We start from the raw sequence: 18,798 nt of genomic DNA, 5'->3' as shown, positions 1-18,798 counted from the left end.
GTCTTTACTCTACCTATCCAAGAGTATATCCATCTCTGTTCTTATCTCACTTTCCCTTACAGACTACTCACTATGTGCACGCGGCATTTTGGAAGTGTCGTTGCACAGACCATTAGGACGTACAAAATTGACCAGTTCCCCCTGCTACTGATAGTCATGGGCAAAAGGACATCAAATGAAGTTTTAAACGTTATTCAAGGTAACTATGCACTGTGGATAATGCAGAAAGGTTTCTCATGCAAGCGAAGCATTTTCTATATTTTTCCACATGACATAAAACAGGGTTGCTTAAAAGTAAATTAGTGCTTTTCCACGAAAGCAGTGCAGTACAGTAACAAATCCCTGATCACACATTATGCCATTATTTTTAATTACCAATTAAAAATTATTTTTCACGAATGGGGACTAGGCGAAATGACTAGTATATAAATATATCATGATACCTGACATTTCTATGCTACACAATATGTATCAATATAGGTATAAGAAAAGGTTTCCTAACAAACTACCAGCAAAACAGTAGTGCTGGATTTAAAAAAAAAAAACAGTGAAGCGTCATTATACTTGTACTTAATGTCTGCACAAATATATTATTTAACACTGAAAAAGGGGGAAAATATGCAAATGAACATTTTAAAATTATTTAAATGATTCGAATAAGCTGCTTCCAGTCAAACTTTGTCATTAAAAACATTTAAAAAGATATCATGATATAGAAGATATCTCAGAAAAGTTTACTGTGACATTTTATCACAGTCTTGATATTATATCGTCATATACTCACCGTCCACTTTAATAGCAATACCTGCACACCTGCTAATTCATGCAATTATCCAATCAGTAAATCATGTAGCAGCAGAGCAATGCATAACATGATGCATATACATCTCTAGAGCTTCAGCTAATGTTCACGTCAAACTTCAGAGTGTGGAAAAATGTGATCTCAGTGGATTTGACTGTGGCGTGGTTGTCACAGGCAGAACAGACAGAGTGGTTTGAGCTGATAGGATTGCTACAGTAACTCTTATATACAGCACTCTTTACAACCGTGGTGAGCAGAAAAGCATCTCAGAATGCACAACAAATTTAACCTTGAGGAGGTTGACCTACAACAGCTGAGGCCCAGAACGGTTTCCACTCCTGTCAGCCATGAAAAGGAATCCGAGGCTGTAGTGGGCCCAGGCTTACCAAAACTAGACAGTCGTAAGTTGGAATAAGACCAGGAAACATTTTCAAATCTTCAAATGTCCTGTTTGATGTGAACATTAGCTGAAGCACTTGACCTGTATCTGCATGATTGTATCTGTTGCACTGCTGCTGCGTGATTGGCTTAGTGGATAATTGTGTGAATGTGCAGGGGTACAGGTATTCCTAGCTTATTAGGGTTAGCGTTAGGATCACCTTTCTACTTAATAGTACAGTATAGAAATATTCAGTTGTAATATTTTATAACATTCTTTTTCTGAAGTAGGTCTGTTTGGTTAACTGTGTTAACTCACTTAAATGTGTGTGTGTCTCTTTACAGGTAACACTACAGTGGATGACCTGATGATGAGACTGATGGGAGCAATGGAGATCTTCACAGCCCAGCAACAGGAGGACATCCGAGATGAGGTGAGAGACACAGCAGCAATCATGGCCTTCCTGAGGTTTCCTACTAATGATTGATTATAAGAATGTTCTAAATTATCTGAACATATTGTATATATAAAGTTAGTGTATCTAAGGGACAGAAGGCAGATACTTCTATTTGTTCTGCACTTGCATACAAGTGTATAGTAGAAGAAAGCTTTATAGGCAAGTTGGAACAAAGAGCAACCGTTTTGAAGAATTTGAATTGTCCCAGTCATACAGAGGGAAAGAATACAAGCTCTGAAAACGTGTGTGTGTGTGTGTGTGTGTGTGTGTGTGTGTGTGTTTTATCTGAGTATTAAGAAGCACAATGCATTAGCTACTTCGGTATCATGTGGAGGTCTGTAGTGATAACAAAGTGAACAGGATGTCATTTCTATATGTGTTTACTGCATATGGTCAACGCTTGTTTTAAATCAATGGGCACTGTGCAAACAAACTCGCACAAAAAAGATAAGACTGCATGTGTGGGATGTCCATTCAAAAAAACTGTGTTACGGGCTTTTAAAGGACTGGTTTTACCTTTTGTGTCTGTTGCACATGAGAGGAGTACTACAAAGAGAAACTGACCTTTCCCTCTACATGTCATATTAATTACTAGAATTGAGCTTTCAAAACTAAATTTTGCTGTCATCTGAGATGCGTCTTGGACAGTATCACTAAAAAACTAAGTCACTGTTAAACTTATTTTCCAGCAGTTGGAAACGCAGCGTGGGTTGAAAACTTCTTGTTCATTTAAGTGCTTCCACCCACAAGCACACAGGTGTTTTCATTCAGTCTACATACCATGCGGTTGACTGGAGCAGTCTGTGGTTTACTGGGAAATATTCAGATAACAAGCATGGGTTAGTCATGCCCTCTGGCTGTTTGGCTGATTTGATTTGTGTTGACATCTTTCTGTCTTAAACACCTCAACAGTGGTTGAGTTCTCAGACACTCATTAAATAGGAAAAGTAGCAGAAGCCATGTTTGCTTTGTGGCTCTCATTCTGTACAACTGAAATTTAGGAGTGTTACGGTTTGAAATTTTCATGGTATGATAACCTACGCAGTTTTACAGTATCACAATATTAATCCACCATTTAAAAAACACACAAGCCAGTGGTGAAAGTTAAAGGAAATATTCTCAGTCACTCACTCACTTTCAGTAACTGCATCTCTGGCTCAGGGTTTCGGTGGATATGGTACCCATCCCAGGAACACTCGGCAGAAGGCGAGAATACACTCTGGATGGGACGCCAGTCCATCACAGGGCAAAGGAAATGTTACGAAATGATTTATTACAACTGTCTTTAAAAAAGACGTGAAAACTCTTTCAGGATGTTTACCAAAATATATTTTTGAGAATAACATTTCCATAAAATCTCTTACATTTCAGTATTTATCACGTTGTCATTATAAGATGAAATAGGAAATGTCTATGGGCAAATCCAGTGTGCACATTCTGGAAAGTGGAAATGCATTTTAAAGGGTATTTTGAAAATCCACTGTAATCGTCTGACCATACACCATGATTAACCGTATTGTGATTGCATTTGGTTTTGCACTTGTAGTTTTTCTTCATTTCACTATATGCTTTACATTTTGTTTGGAGGTCTTTCTTGATGTTGCAGATCCAGGAGACATTGTCATAGGTTTGAATTAAACACTAGTTGAAATGCTTAGATTGGGTTAACTAAGTTGCAATGTTCAGTACATTGTAAAAAATCACTGTAAAAAATAATATCACACCATAAATTAGGTGCTTTAAATTTAATGAATAACATAAATAACTAAAAAGCCATTAACACCAATGCCAATGAAAGCTCCCATTGGCTGCCCTGCTGTCAGGCTAACTTTCCTCAGAGTGCAGTTAGATTTTGACACACATTGATACATGGATGGTTTGTGATGGAAACACGCAGCTCCACTTGCCCAGGCTATGCACAGTCTCTCTGGGTGTAATTAATGGCTTCAGTTGGCTGGGAAGGGAATGTGAAGTGATAGAGAGGGTGCTGGAGTGTTATCTGTGTAATGGAGCAGAGGTAATTACCGCAATAGTCCTCCAGCACATCCTATAGCTGCCATATTCAGTCCAGCATCAGCTGGGAGTTGAACTCTGAAGTGCACTGGGTGTGAACTGATGACATTTGCAGTCTGACAGTTTTGCTTGGGACTAAGAGCTCTTCATGCTGGAAGAGTTGAAGTACAGCTTTTACCAGTATGTAAAATTAATAAAAGTCATAGAACATTGATATATACATATTAGAAATTGTAAAATGTAATTACTGATATAAGACAGCTATTTTTATGGGTGTATGTGAATAACGGGTGTTTAGCTGACTCAGGATGTCTAGCTTACGTCTAGCCTATATATACACACACACCTACACACACACAGCCTTGAGCACACAGGGCCAACTAACATAACCAGACAGCATCCTCTTACCTGCCAAAATCACAACTGCATTCCTGCGTTTAAATGTGTGTGAATATGACTGAGGCATGCCCATGTCTGTGTGATTTAAAGCGGTAACATATATTTTGAAGCGATGTAGTTAAACATTAAAACCAGTACAGTGCAATGGGCAGCTAAAGAATTGTTTTCTCAGTCTGAAGAGAAAGTGAAACCTCTACGTCAGGTAAAATGGAAGCACATGAACAATCATGACAGGCAAAAGACTTCACAAGCAATGTTCTAGTGGTGTGAGTGTATGTTGTGTCTTTTAAGGGAAGTTGAAGGATGACGACTTGGAAATTAAGAGAAGGAGGTGTGAACAGGTAGTTTGTTTGATGTGCTGATGGGTAGGACCTGGAGCAGAATGACACAAACACACAAGTACATGGTATGCTACAGCATAATGGTCAATCATGAGAACTCTGAAATTGAAAAAAGGTGTGAACAGGTAGTTTGTTTGACGTGTTGTGGAGTTGGACCTGAAACAGAATGACGCACACACAAATTTGACAGTACGTTACAACAGAGCTTATTATGAGATCCAAAGGGCACATACCCATTCCACTTGTTGCCACTGTAGTCTGTGTGAGAGCATTTGATCTGGGAATTTTCCACTAGTTTTGCATCATAGGTTTTGACACGTGATTGGAAGGGAAAGTTATATATTGAGTCTCCATTTTACAGAACACTGGACCTTGCAGTTTTTTTTTTTTTAACTTAGACTGTTAATGGCACTAGGGGCATTTTTTTTTAAAAAAAGTGATGATTATTTAATTTTACTGGCTTATTATAAAGCTCCTTTAACATGTCATATCTAATTCATGACGTGATCCCCTGCCCTTTCGAATTGACCAAGGAAGAAAATGACCCACACATGCCATGGTCCTCACATGCCATTCAGTGAAACTTCAGGATGTATTGGCCCTGCCTCTGATCACCCAGCATGCTCCCATCCTCCTCCTCCATCCTCTGTAGCCACACTCTTTCACATATCACCACAAGGTCGGGCCTGACGAACCAACCTGCCAGCTTTTCATGAGCCCAGAAACAATGGCAGGGGCTTGACCGCATGAAGGCAACAGTAGAGTTTCCACTTCTTTACAACTCAGCAGGCCAACGCACAGCTGGGTGGCCCTTAACAAACAGGAATCTTTCCAAAAGACACACGCACACAATAGAATAAAAGGGCCCTCTAGTGTATGTCATGGAACCCATATGATACTCTTTCAGTCTTCCTCAGTTTTTCAGTTTGTCACTCAGATGTTTTCTCTATTGTGAGCAATACAACCGCACAATGCTGCTTCGTACATCAAAGGGTCCCATTGATTGCTGTCTTGTACCTCGGTTATAATTTATGGCTTGGATGTGTTCTGCCATCAGGAATGGTTTTGTTTGTGAGATGTTGACATAAACAATTATGAGTTCCTGTAATTTGTCTAGTTTGTTGAAATAACAGGCCCACTTTCTCCCCACAGGATGAGCGTGAAGCTAGAGAAATGGTGAAGCGAGAGCAGGACGAAGCATATCGCTTGTCATTAGAGGCTGATCGCAAAAAGGTTTGTGAATGCAGTTGTAAAGCTAATTTTATCCGAATGTGTTTATACGATGGTGTACGTTATATGAATCTGTAAATTCTACCTTTTCACAGAGAGAAGCACAGGAGCGAGAAGAGGCAGAACAAGTACGTCAAGAACGAATCAGGAAAGAGCAGGAAGAGGAACGGGAGGTGAGGACTGGCGTTACAGTTTGACAGTTACCGTCCTTAGATAAAGCTTAGCTCTAGATTATATTTCTATGCAGTAAGATAGGCTGTGCAGTACCCATTAAGCATGGTTTAATCGTGGATTCGAACAAAGAATGATTTGAGAAACTTTAAAGGTTCTTTCAACAGGATTGAGTATTGAGGATTAGAGTACTTTTCTGAGGACCAGGAGCTGTTGGGGAGGAATTCACTTCTGTTAGCGGTATTAATTGTGAATTGTGCCAAGTTCACTATCTAGGTTCAAGCTGACAGAATACAAGAGGGTGGCTAATTAAAAAGCCTGCTTCTCTTTGAAGTGGCTGAATGAAGAAATGCTATTATAAAGACTGTAAAGAATGTATAAACTGTACTAAGGTTGAGAGATTAATTTCTGACCGTTGTTGTCACACCCTTCTCCATTGGGTCCAGCAAGATGCCAGTCCAGATGCACATGTCTAGCACTGCAGAAGAAATAGCATGCCACACAGGTTTAATTTTAGCTTGTTCAGGACTAAGGGTAAGGGAATGTCTATGTGTAGATAACTGATTTAGTACAGTTTAGATAAAGATACATGATTCAGAATTCTTAAAAATTTCTTGTCATTATTTAAATGTCAGATTCCTTATGTGAAATTTAATGAAACATGGAAAGAAAAGTTAGATTAGAAAAAAGTAGGGTTTTTGGCCACCACAAGCTGCCAGAGCGACTTGAGTGCTCCTTGGCATAGATTCTCTGGAACCGTACTGGAGGAATGAACACCATTCTTCCAAAATGTATTCCCTCTCCGGTGACTCTAATGGCCCTAGCATATGATTTATGATATTTTCACCCACATCAAATCATTTGGTGAACCCTCGTGTCCTGTGGATGGTGGCATTGTCATCCTAGAAGAGAGCACTCTCCATCAGGATAGAAATGTTTCATCACAGAATAAAGGTGATCAGTGAGAATTACTTTGTAATTATGTGCATTGCCCCTTATCTCTAAAGCAGTGTCAAATTAAATGTTTTCCAAATATGTTTTCTGGAGAAAGAAGAACTTGCACAGGCTTATGTTTTCTAAGAATGTACATTAGTCTCCCATCTCTCTTATCTTCACGCTCCATAAACTTTACTTTTTTCAACATGTTCACACGTCTCTACATTAAATGATACACTGCGAGATTTAGAGTCACAGACTCGCACTAAAGTTCAATACCCAATGTTAATGATCCATTTACAGAATTCCTCGGTGTGACATGCATACTGCGCTATTTGCTCAAGTAGATTATGTATGATGGGAGCATGCCAACCTGGTGACACATTTTTGGCAAATGTAATGTAAAATATTTCTACAGAGGCTGGATATGACAGCATATTCTCAACATGTATAAATGTATATGATTCTCTGGTTGTTTACTTTTAAAGACTGTAGCACTGAAAAGTACATATTAAAGCTGGGACTAAAAGGGATTTTCAGGCAATCGCTTGTGGCCGGAAAAGCGGCTCTTATAGACCAAGAAAGCCACCATTCTACTGTTTGTGGCACACACAAATGTTATTGTCCCTTTAGTGAATTGAAATGCACAACACACAGGTTCATATTAAATCCCTGCTGCACAATGGCAGCACAACACAACACTCACACACACACAAAGCAGACTTGAGTTTAAAGGGAAAGCTGATAACCCAGACTTCCTGGCCCTCCCCATGGCCTGCTTATTGTCTGTTTACTCAGTAATATAAAGCGTGTTGTCCGCCGATGTGAACCTGCTATATGAGATGATTTGTCACATTAGTTAAACAGGCTTTCACAAAGACTTATAATTAGCTTAGTCCAGTTCAGTCTCCCTTTTTCTTTTACATTCAGTGCTCCCTCTATTGCCATGGTGTATTCAACCCCTTGTAAGCAACAGTGTATTTTCAGATATATGATACCTCACAATGGCTTGCATTAGCTTGATTTAGGCCCTTTTTCGATTAAGCTTTTAATGTATAAAGCATGTAGACAAAGATGGTACTGGAGTAATTGTGGCAGGTCATTTTTCGTTTGTGTGTATATGTGTGCATGCGCTTTAATGAGAAAGAGGCTTTTTAAGGCTGCTCACCTGCTGTCTGTAATGAACCCTAAGGGACTCACTACAGTGCACACCACAGAGGAAACACACACGCGCGCACACACAGATAAAATCATCTGCACCCAGCACCTGCACTAGTTATTTATTCTCTTCCAGTTTTGTGAAATATTGCGTTGTCACGCATATATGACATCAGTTTCATGCCTTTTAATGTGAATCCCTAGACTGTGAAATGGGTGAAATCTCATGTATTCTTTCTCTGTTCTTCACCGTTCTGGGCCTCGTTCATGTGACATAATATTGCTTGTGAGCTCAGACATGCTCCAAGGCTACTCGTGTGTACATTTAACTTGCATCAATCCAAATGGAAATAAACCAGCCGTGCTAGAATCTGTTTCTCTGCTGCTCAGGTTATCTGTGGTGCCAGGGATAAAGATGGAAGATATTAAAGGGAGTCTGCGTAGCGTGTAGTGGGCAGCAGCTGCTTATAGGCACTGTGTTTTTGTGTGTGTGTGCATTCTGGCTACGCGAATGCTTCATTTTTCTGACATTGTGCATGAATAAACAAAAGCAGCATGATGCTCTCCACCTGGAGTCTCTCCAAACTTGCCGGCACACACTCATACACACACAAACGCACACTCGCACACAGCGGCCCCCTCGCTGCATATGTGCAGTGACAATGGATTCAGGCAAACAGTGTAGGGCTAGAGAGAGGGGAAATGCTGTCTGTGATTCGGACTCTTTTGTGTCCGATGCGGATGAAAGAAGGAAAAAGAAGAGGGGAGTGGTGATGTCGTTATTCTGCCTTATGTCAGGTGCTACACAAACACACAGATACACTCTGTTTGTTTTGTGCATTGAAAGAGATGCTCCGAAGCGCTCTTTGTGTGCAAGGTTGGGTGGACACCACACACACACACACACACACACACACACACACACACACACATGCAGAGGGTTAGGTCCAGGGAGGGATGCTGCTCGTCCCCCAAAGAGCCCTTACCACGCGGGCCGCTACCTGAGGGAGCAGGGCCGGCACGCGCACAACACAAAGCCTGCAGCTGCTAATGAGCTACTGTTGTACACTTTGATGAAATATAATTGCATTACGGTGGGTAAATAAAGGCGGCACATGTTGTCACAGCATATGCTACCCAGTGTCACAACAGGAACAACAAGCTGGAGGTGAAAATCCCCAGGGAGCAGAAGGTCCTGCTCTGAGCCACAGGAGACCCAACTACACTCCTCCTCCATTCTCTCTATCTCTCTCACTATAATTTTTCCTCTCATCTTTACCCGTCTGTTTAGTGTTTTCATTTTCTACAAATCTGCTTTCTGACTTAACTTGCCCCTTTCATATTGAATATATTGCTGATGCTTGTGCTGTAAATAGCCGTGTTTAAATCGTAATGTATTTAAGACAACAGACTCACCATTGAGAGTGTATTTTAGATTATATTTTTTGGTAATTTTGCCACAATATTTGAGTATATAGTAACTGAGATTTGCTGTCTTAATGCCTCTCTCCAGGCCATCCGTCTTTCACTGGAGCAAACCTTACCGCCGGAGCCCAAGGAGGAAGCAGGAGAACCAATCAGTAAACTGCGTATCCGAACGCCCAGTGGAGAATTCCTGGAGAGGCGTTTCCTGGGCAGTTGCAAGCTCCAAGTCCTTTTCGACTTTGTGGCTTCTAAAGGCTATCCATCAGATGAGTTCAAACTGCTCACCACTTTCCCCCGTAGAAACGTGAGTCTGCATACACCAACCCACACCATCGCTCTCCAGCCATAAGTCCTCCTTCGCCCTTAACGAAAGTAATATCCTCGATGGTGATAAAGGTCTATTTTTTATGCTAAATCACTTTTAATTCTTGTCCACCTGTGGGGCAGTAATTAAAGTACAGACACTAGATTGTCTGTGTGTGTTTGTGTGTGTGTGTGGGTCATTGTGTGTGAGTGTTACAGCTCAGCAGGAAAAATAGAGTGTATAATTGGCTAGTTAATTCCACCATGTGGCTAGAGTTTGTTGCTCGACTTTAATCCCTCAGTGTTTGTGCGTGCGCGCTCGGGCTTGTGTTTCTCTACTATAGGACTCTACAAATACTCACACACCTGCACATTAATTAAAATCTGTGCGTCACTAATTAGTATTTTTCATGTTTTTTTTTTTAAACATCTATCCACAAGTGCATGCATAATTTTCCGAATATTAATTAGGATCTTTGATGCAGGAAAGCACACTGGCTACTTAGGATACAGTCAGCACATTTCTCCTGTGTGAGAGGGTTTTTCTACCGCACAGTCATTAGAGAGCTGGGTGTGCTTGCTCTGCGGCAGGTAGATAACAAGCACTGCCCTTAACGACCTGACTAATTAACAGCATGGAAACAGAAATGGGCTTTCCATTAATCAGGAGAAGTGTGCAGGCCTGCCCAGACAGCATGCCATCCGAGCCCATGGGGACCTGGAGGACGGTCTCCGCAAAAAAAAAAAAAAAATACACATGCATACATGGAAAGAAAAAAAAAAGCACAAGTAAACACTCTCATTAGGCACATGTGTAATCATATAGCAAAATATTAACACACTTAACAAATATTTACATAAATATACGTATACCATGAGCAAATATGTATATAAAAAAGCTAAACCACCACTTCATGCATCACATGACCTTTTTGTTTAGGAACCAGAGGAGAGCTGTGTGTGGTGAAAAGTGTATCCAGCGTTGGAGTGAGTTTACAGAGTTGAGCGCGGAAAGACTGGCAGTGTTTTCCGCTGTGAACACAGTGCCCAAGTTTAATCCTCCTCCTCTCTCTCCTTCTCTCTAGTTCTCCTTGCTGTAATTAAAATCATCTCTTCCACAGACTCCCCATCCTTCCCTCAGGATTAGAGCTTGCAGCACTATTGCATTTGTAATTCAGCACAAATGTTTAAACTTCATCTCGCCCTCTTTCTCTTTCTCGGCTCCACACCCAGAAACCAAGCTAATTGCCAGCAATAAGTGAGTGAACAAACAGAGATGGGGTCTGTGAGGTGGGGGAAGAACCTAGTAGCCGAACGCTGTTGTTTCTCTATCCGTCCTTGCTGCATTGGAGCTCGTCCTTTGTCAGGTTCTGTTTGTTCTCTCCTTCTCTTTGAGCACCTGCCTTCGTTGGGGGAGAGCTAGAGGAGGGATTAGCACTAGCTTGTGCATTCTCCATCTATTCATATGCTCTTTAATGCAATGCCAGAGTTCCATAGGCCGTCACACCCTATTCATACTGTCCTCAATACCATGGCACAGCAATCTAGGCTGATGTTGGGAATCATTATAAGTTCTCAGTTCTGGAAGTTTTTGACGTCCATGAAGACTTCTGTAATGGCTTTTAAAAGGGTCTTCTCAGACTCATTTTGTCTTTAGCAGCTATGGTCACTGTCTGAAAGTGAAGCCATCCCAGCACGATTCAATGTGTGTTTTAAGTTTGGCGTCTCTGATGTTGGCGTGCGGTTGTGTTTGTGTGTTTAGATTGGCCCTTCGCCTGTGATGTGTAGAGCCTCTCTCGAAGCCGTGCTAAAGGCTAGCCAGGAGGCAGGGCTGTGCACTCTGCCAGGGAACAACTTCTCTTGCCTGTGACCCCCGCTTTAGCCGTGCACCAACTTCAGCTAACGCTAACACCCTTGCTACCCTCCTGCAGCCCGATAATGATCCCCCACTGCTTTCCTAATTGGCCAAATAAACACTTCACAACACGGTGCTAAGTCAGACCTGGCTATTGGATTTTAATTAATGGTGAAGGGCCCTAAATGGCTTCATTACAAACACGTTGTTTCAGCTGCACGTTTTGCCCCATTTCGAAGCCAATTTATTGCCCATGCGCTGTTTATTTTCCCCTGACTCCTTGCAGTGTATGGGCCAATTCTTTTGATTCAGACTAATGAACTGCAATATTTATCTGACTGCCTTTTGAAGTGGTGATGCCGAGCTAAACAAAGCCAGAATTACATCACTGAGAGCTCAGCTGCTGAGTTCATTGTTAATTTAGTTTAAATGTTTTGTGCACTTCAACTGTGCCATTCTAATTTAGTTTGTTTTTTGCTCAGTCTGCCTTGTGTAGGTTTGCTCTGTAGACTCGTCTTCATAACATCCACCTGCTTTATTGTGAAAGAGCCGTATTGTGATTTTAATTAGTTTGTTCCATGGTAATCCTTAAACATTCTTTTACTGAAATTAATTTTGCCACTTTGGCAGCTGCGGATGATGGTAGTAAATCCTGTTTCTGCCGCATGTAAGCTACGTCACAGCCGGAAAATAAAAATGTATTGTTTGACTTTCTCCATAAAACAAATATTCACACTCATTTATTCTTTGATGTTTTTTTTTAACACCGGTGTTTAGATTCTAGATACAGCCTTCATTAAACCTCTTTTTCACAGCCTACACAGTGAAATTAGCAGGACTGAATTAGCTCCAGCAGGGCTGAACCTAATTAAACTCTGTCGATGTAAATTGAACTCTGTAGGACACAGTATATGTGCACTTTAACCCAATCTTATTCTGCTGGCATACCTGGCATAGGTCAAATTCTCTTAGTCTTTCTTTTTTATTTCTCTCTTTATTTCTTCCTGTTTCTCTCAGCCTCTTGGGTCACCAGGGTGGCTGTCTGTCTTGTTTTTGTTGGCCTGTGTGGGGCCGTTCAGGATGAGTTTGTTAAAGGTTTAGGCGGATTACCTGCCATCAACATCATCAGAGCCTAAAGAAAACAGCCAGCAGCCATGCAAGACTCTCCTCACTCACAGAGCCACTTCTTTCCTTTTAATAACCCTTCACAGGATTAGAGAGATGAATCAGCCCATCCTGAAATGAGCTCAATTCATATGTTTACTCTGTGTGTTTGTGTGTGTCATGTGTGTGTGACCCTACTATGATCATTGTTACCTAGAATAGCCTAATATAATTGGTGAAGGGCAAGCAGAAGGTTCTGGAGAAACAAACAAGTGATGAGAGGAGAGGAGCGAGGGAGAAGAAGAGAGCGAGACACGTAGAGGGGAGGAAAGCAACAGCTTTGTTTGTTGACAGATGCTTCTGCTCTTATGGTCTGTTAATTGGATACCAATGTAAACAATCACCCATGGCATCTGTCTCCTGCCATAGAGTGACACCTTGTTTCTCTCTTTTTTCCCCCCTCTCTTAAAGAGAACAGTCATCAAAACGCACAGCCACACCTGTGCCACCCTGTACCCTCATTTGCTTCTACCTGATGCTGGGGTGTTATAGCAGCATTTCAGGTTCATTTACATAGGCAGTATTTGTGAAGTGGTACACAGGAGGAGGGAGAGTAAGTGTGGAGTGGTGTTTTTTTTTGCAGTGCCATCTTGCCCGTCTATCTCTTCTCCCTCGTATATCCTTCTCTCTCTCTCCCCCTTTGCCAGCGTGTGCTGGTGTTGTCTCACCCTTCTCCTGCTGTCGAGTGCCACCTCCTCCCTGTGTCGCACTGCACCCTCAGGTCATGCTCAGGAACAAAGGGCAGCTATCACACACTCAGATGACTTTTGGGGCAACACAGCAAATGTGCTGTTATTGGTGTACCTTCACTTACGTCCCCTGAGAGACGCAAGCTGCTGGGGAGCCTCTCTGATCTTCCCGACATCCATCAGTGCTGTGCAGAACAGCAGCTCTGTCAGAGGGCTTGCAACCCTGTCCTAATGAGACACCTTGATATGAACACGAATGACTCTTTTTATTGCTGTTCACAAAACAGTCAGAGGACTAAGGAGTCTGTGTGTGTGGAGTTGTATATAATGGACCAAAATTTTGATGTATGTCCCTGTACTGAGAAGACATTGTGGCAGTCAGCAAACTTTTATGTAAAATACTTATTTTAATAGAATGCTGTCATGCAATACCTTGTAAGAGTGTATAGCCGGAGAGGCAAGAAATGTTTCATTTATCTTTCACTATGGGGGAATTCCTATAAAACCATCAAGGTTTCCCCTTCAGAAAATGCTTCAATTAATACATAAAGAACTAGTTAAAGCATGAAGCACAATTACTTTTTACTATATTGCTTCAGTGTTGAAGAGTGGCATAAAAATAAATCAGTTTTTACTGGGTAGGACCGTGCTTTGCTCGCAGATCAGGTTTGATTCTTCATAGCATGGATTCCAGAAGGTGTTGGAAACATTTCTTTGAGATTGTGGTCCATGTTGATGTGATTGTATCACATAATTTGTCAAACAAGATTTGTCAGCTGCACATTCATTTCCCGTTCTACCGCATCCCAAAGCTCTATTGCATTCATGTCTGGTGACTGGGATGGCCGTTGAAGTACACTGAATTCATTGTCATTTTCATGAAGCCAGTTTGAAGTGCTTTGTGACAGGGCACGTTATCATGCTGGACATAACCATTAAAAGATGAGTAAATTGTAGCCACATACGGGTGTACAACAATACTCAGATAGGCTGTGGCAATCAAACAATGTTTGATCGGTCTTAAGCAGCCCAGTGTGTGCCGAGAAGACATTCTTCACATCACTACACTACCACCACCATGGATCCATGCTTTTAACTCCAACTTTTGATTGTGCCATCTGCATGTCGCCGCTCAAATCGAGATTTATCAGACCAGGCGACATTTTCCTGTCTTCAGCTTCCAGTTTTGGAGAGCCTGTGCTCACTGTAGCCGCAGATTCCTGTTCTTGGCTGACAGGAGCAGAACACAATGTTGTAGCCCGTCTGCTTTTCTGCTCACCCTGGTTGTAAAGAGTGGTTATTTGAGTTGCCATAGCCTTCCTGTCAGCTCAAACCATTCTGGCTATTCTCTTTTGATCTCTCTCATCAACAAGGCATTTCCACACACCAAACTGAAGCTCACTGGATGGTTTTTGTTTTATTTTAAACATTTATTAAAGGAGTTCAGCAGCTGCCCATAGACTTCTATTATAACCCTTTGTTCATAGCTGCAATGATGTGACAAAACACCCAGAATTGACTCATTTTTTAACTAGAACTGGCGACGTGGGTGAATTGCACAACATGAACATGTTGAGCAGCGTTTAATTTTATGCAAATAAGTAGTGAAGCAATGTTGTGACCGTGTGAGAGTGAGGGAACAGCAGTATGCTTGTTTTTATCCTCCCACCTGTTTTTTTTGTTTCAGTTATTTGTTCCTAGTTGCAGCTCCTGAACCAACCAGTGATATTTGCTGTACTGCAACAGGCATAAAGTGATTGATGAACCAGCTAGAGTGGCAGTGTCACAAAGATGGTATAGATTGTCATGAGCAAACATATTTGGCATTAATAGACAGTGATGCCCTGCACAGATTTTTTTTTTTTACTTGTAGCAATAGTACATTTCGGATTTGTGGTCAGAGTGGGCAAGACCTTTCATTTTTAGCAGGATTTTGCATGTGTTATGGCTAGCTACAGTAATTTGTAGCTATGGTGAAACATAGCTGCAAGTGTCAACACTGGGTGAACAGGTTTTCTATTCTTCACTCAGTACAGGAAAACATTGAAATTCTTGCCCTTAATAAACAGACATACAGTTGCAGATTCAGCTGAAAAAGACTGAAGTATTCCTTTAAAGTGTCGGGTTAAATTCAGCATAGAAGTCTGTGGTGTGACGTTGCCCTGTATTAGTAATGTAGTAAACTGTTGAGGTCAGGTGAGCAGAAAGTGTTTCATATGCTTCATGGTTTCCGTGATGGTTCTGCCGTGATACTTTATGACTCTGAACTGTAATACTGAAAGTACAGTTCAGTCTTAGGGCTTGCACGGCTTCCCGCTCACTGCACATTCTTGTCACTCTGAGGCCGCTGTGTTAATTACTAGTGGGGGGTAAGACTAGGAGGTCTGGTGAGCTTGGAGTAGAGGTCTTAATCAGGCTGCAGTTAATGCCCTGTGATGAGATGTCAGTGACCGCACAGTTTGGGACACACAGGTGTGAACACATGCCCTATGTAACTGGAGAACCTCCCGCTATTAGCTCACTACAATCAACTCACGACTCTCTCTCTCACTCTCTCTCTCTTTTTCACTCTCTCTTTCAGATCTGGTTCTGAGAAATCATTATGTTCCTTCAGACTCTTTTGCCCTGTGATCATGGCACCCCACCATAGTGTTGCTGTCATGTAGGTTAGCATGGGCTAAACCATTATAGGTCCACCACATGGTCTCCCCAATCTGGCCGTGTGTTTGTTTTGGATTGGTTTATGTGTAATAACAAACAGGGTCTATCTCAGAGGGAAACGGGACACTCGGTGCTCACGGTGATGTGATCAGATTACTGCATCTCTGGTTCATGGTTTCAGAGACGCAGACCCCACACAGTGCACACCATAGCCCACACACAGCAGGCAATCACCTACACATACATTAGACATTTAAGAGGGAGGTAGTCCTTACTAAAGTAAGAAGTTGACCATGGCACAATTAATGGATATTCACTTTATTTGTGCATACTTGACATTTCACAATACTGTTGAAGGACTGTCTTTTCATTGTTTTTTTTTTTATTTATTTTTTTATTGCAATAGTTTATGTGTTTTCTCTCTTTCTCACCAGATAACTCAGTTAGACCCGGCATGGACATTGTTGGAAGCCAAACTCTTCCCTCAAGAGACCCTCTTTCTGGAGGCCAAAGAGTAGGACTGACAGCACTTGGACAAATCACACAAACAATGAAGAACTTTAGCATGGTGTCCACAGAGAACAGCCACACGCAAACACACTCACAGTACGTCGTACATGAATAATGAGTGTTTATGATTCACACTGAAGCTTTCACAAGCACAGAGATACTGACACTCACTCACACACAGAACTGTCATGTTTTTCTCCACCCACTGAAAAGGTAACAAAAAAAAGAAAAAAAAAAAAAAAAAACAGTCGTGGAGACTCAGAGCGGCATCACAGGTGAGGAAGATCCACTATGGCTGCTTTTTAGACCTGATTTGTGCAAGCAAACAAATAAGTAAATAAATAAATACCCAAACATGGTGGTATGTGACAAGCAAAGAGATATTTCGCGAAGAACTTTGGACTATTTCTTTTTTTCCCCACTCCATTGGTTCCCTTGCTCTTTGGCCAAGCCCTATGGAGTGCCAGCTATCTGCATCCCCTCTTTACTGATGATCAGAAATGGCTTTGTTCCATTTCCTTAAAAAAAAAAAAATCATGGTCAGTTTTCTCCCTTCCCTTTTTAAGTTTGATGCTGTATTAGTTTTAGTTGGATACATTATAAAGTGTACATATGAACATGTGTCAATTTCATGGTGCTTATTTTTTTTTATGGCACTGTGGGATTTGGTAACAATAAAAGAGTGTAGAGATCGCTATTAATTTGGATTTCAGAAATGCAGAAAAAAGGTTGTTTCCTTAGAATCAAATTAACAAGGTATGCACTGAGGGGCCATCTGTGGCTGAACTTGTGCAAAGAATTAGGGACGTTTATTGTGCCTTAGCTTATAGTCATTTGTGTAACTTGATTCCAATCATAAGTTATGCAGTGACCTTTGGATCTAATAGTGTCACTTGGGAAATGAGCAAAGTGAAATCTTTGAAGTTCAGTTGTTGTATTTTGAACAGGCATGTGATCTGCTAGCAGGAAATAATACATTTCTATTTGCAGTGACCTCTATCTTCACAGGTGCAAGTTTTCTGGTTCATCAAGTCTCGGCAACAATATTTTTCTTTTGGAAAAATAAGTCAGTTTTTTTAAAGCTGGTGAAAAAAAGAGTTATTAGGTTCTCATATAAAGCAGAACCTGGAATGGAGGCTTTGTTTTATTTATGACCTGTAATTGCAGTGACTGCACTGATCTGTCATTGGGAGTAACTAAAATGAGTTCTGCTTATATATATTTTTTGCAATAATGCTGGAGGGTTTAGACAGATATGCCCATATGAAAGTCAAACAAATGGTTGGATAAAATTGATTCATTGTCTTGTTTTTCAGCTGTGTTTTTCCAGACTTCTGTCTATTATCTGCCACAAAGGCTAATTTTCCCTGTTCAGCTCTGAGATTAAAAGCTTACTGCACCATCTGCAGCGCCGTTCATCGCACAACCAAATAGAAGAAGTTTGAGTGAGAGAAATGAAGTGCGAGTCCTCAGCCAGTCTCAACGACCTTGTGTGGAGCTTAGAGAGGTTGGGGAAACATGTTTGGGCATTCTGCACATTAGCTTGTGTGTGGTGATGCTTCTATTCAGCATGCAACACACGTTTCAGTAAATGTTCTAAAATGTATCCTGCGTGCTCCTTCTTACACAGCGGAGCTATTTTACAAGAAATGTTTCATACAGAGAGGGCCATAATTATTGACACTCTTGATAAAGATGAACAAAAATGGTGTGTAAGAATAAGCTACACTTCACAATATGAGGAAAACGCATATATTGTAATGTATTTATTGTAAAACAATTGTTTTGTGTACCAGTGTGATTTTTTTTAATGGGTTCAGTTTCAATGTTATTTTACAACCTTTCAGCCAAAGTCCTAGTGGCATTTAGGCAATCAAGGTACTTAGTTTATTTGTAACTGTCAATAAAGGCTTTCTTCAGGCAACTAACGTCTGTTCAAGTGGATGTGATGATGTAGCCCTGTTGAAACTTGTGAACACCAATATGTGACCAGATATACATTCTCTAACTCTTTCCTGTGGATTGTTAAAATCAGATCCCTCACCAGGTAAGGCAACATGCTCCTGGGCTCGTGTTTGGTAATGTAACCAGCAATTCAACAATCATTTTTTTTATGTCTTTCCACAGTGGTGATGCATAAAAAATATTTGGGATCAAACACATTTTTAGACCCCATTGAAACCTGAACTCAGGAACTGCTACAAAGCTTTTTCTTGAAATGCATTTGAATTTTATTCCAAATCTGATTCTTTTTTCGTTTTATTTTTTATTCTTGTTTTTGAGAAGAGCATTTCTCTCATAGAGA

General features: G+C 41.0%; 1 protein-coding gene across 1 annotated transcript in view; it reads left to right on the top strand.

Annotated features, from left to right (window-relative positions):
* Positions 1 to 18,417, top strand: part of faf1 (Fas (TNFRSF6) associated factor 1) — a 72,910-nt gene extending 54,493 nt beyond the window's left edge. The window contains exons 14-19 of the mRNA XM_026914895.3: positions 63 to 199; positions 1,526 to 1,614; positions 5,544 to 5,624; positions 5,717 to 5,794; positions 9,400 to 9,615; positions 16,418 to 18,417. Of these exons, the coding sequence (XP_026770696.1) occupies positions 63 to 199; positions 1,526 to 1,614; positions 5,544 to 5,624; positions 5,717 to 5,794; positions 9,400 to 9,615; positions 16,418 to 16,501 (685 nt within the window). The 3' untranslated portion in view covers positions 16,502 to 18,417. The remainder of the gene's footprint in view (positions 1 to 62; positions 200 to 1,525; positions 1,615 to 5,543; positions 5,625 to 5,716; positions 5,795 to 9,399; positions 9,616 to 16,417) is intronic.
* The last annotated feature ends 381 nt before the right edge of the window (positions 18,418 to 18,798 follow it).

Source organism: Pangasianodon hypophthalmus, chromosome 8 (assembly GCF_027358585.1).
Source record: "Pangasianodon hypophthalmus isolate fPanHyp1 chromosome 8, fPanHyp1.pri, whole genome shotgun sequence".
Classification (NCBI taxonomy): domain Eukaryota; kingdom Metazoa; phylum Chordata; class Actinopteri; order Siluriformes; family Pangasiidae; genus Pangasianodon; species Pangasianodon hypophthalmus.
The sequence above is the reverse complement of the archived record's forward strand: the minus strand, read 5'-3'. Positions and strand labels throughout refer to the sequence as shown.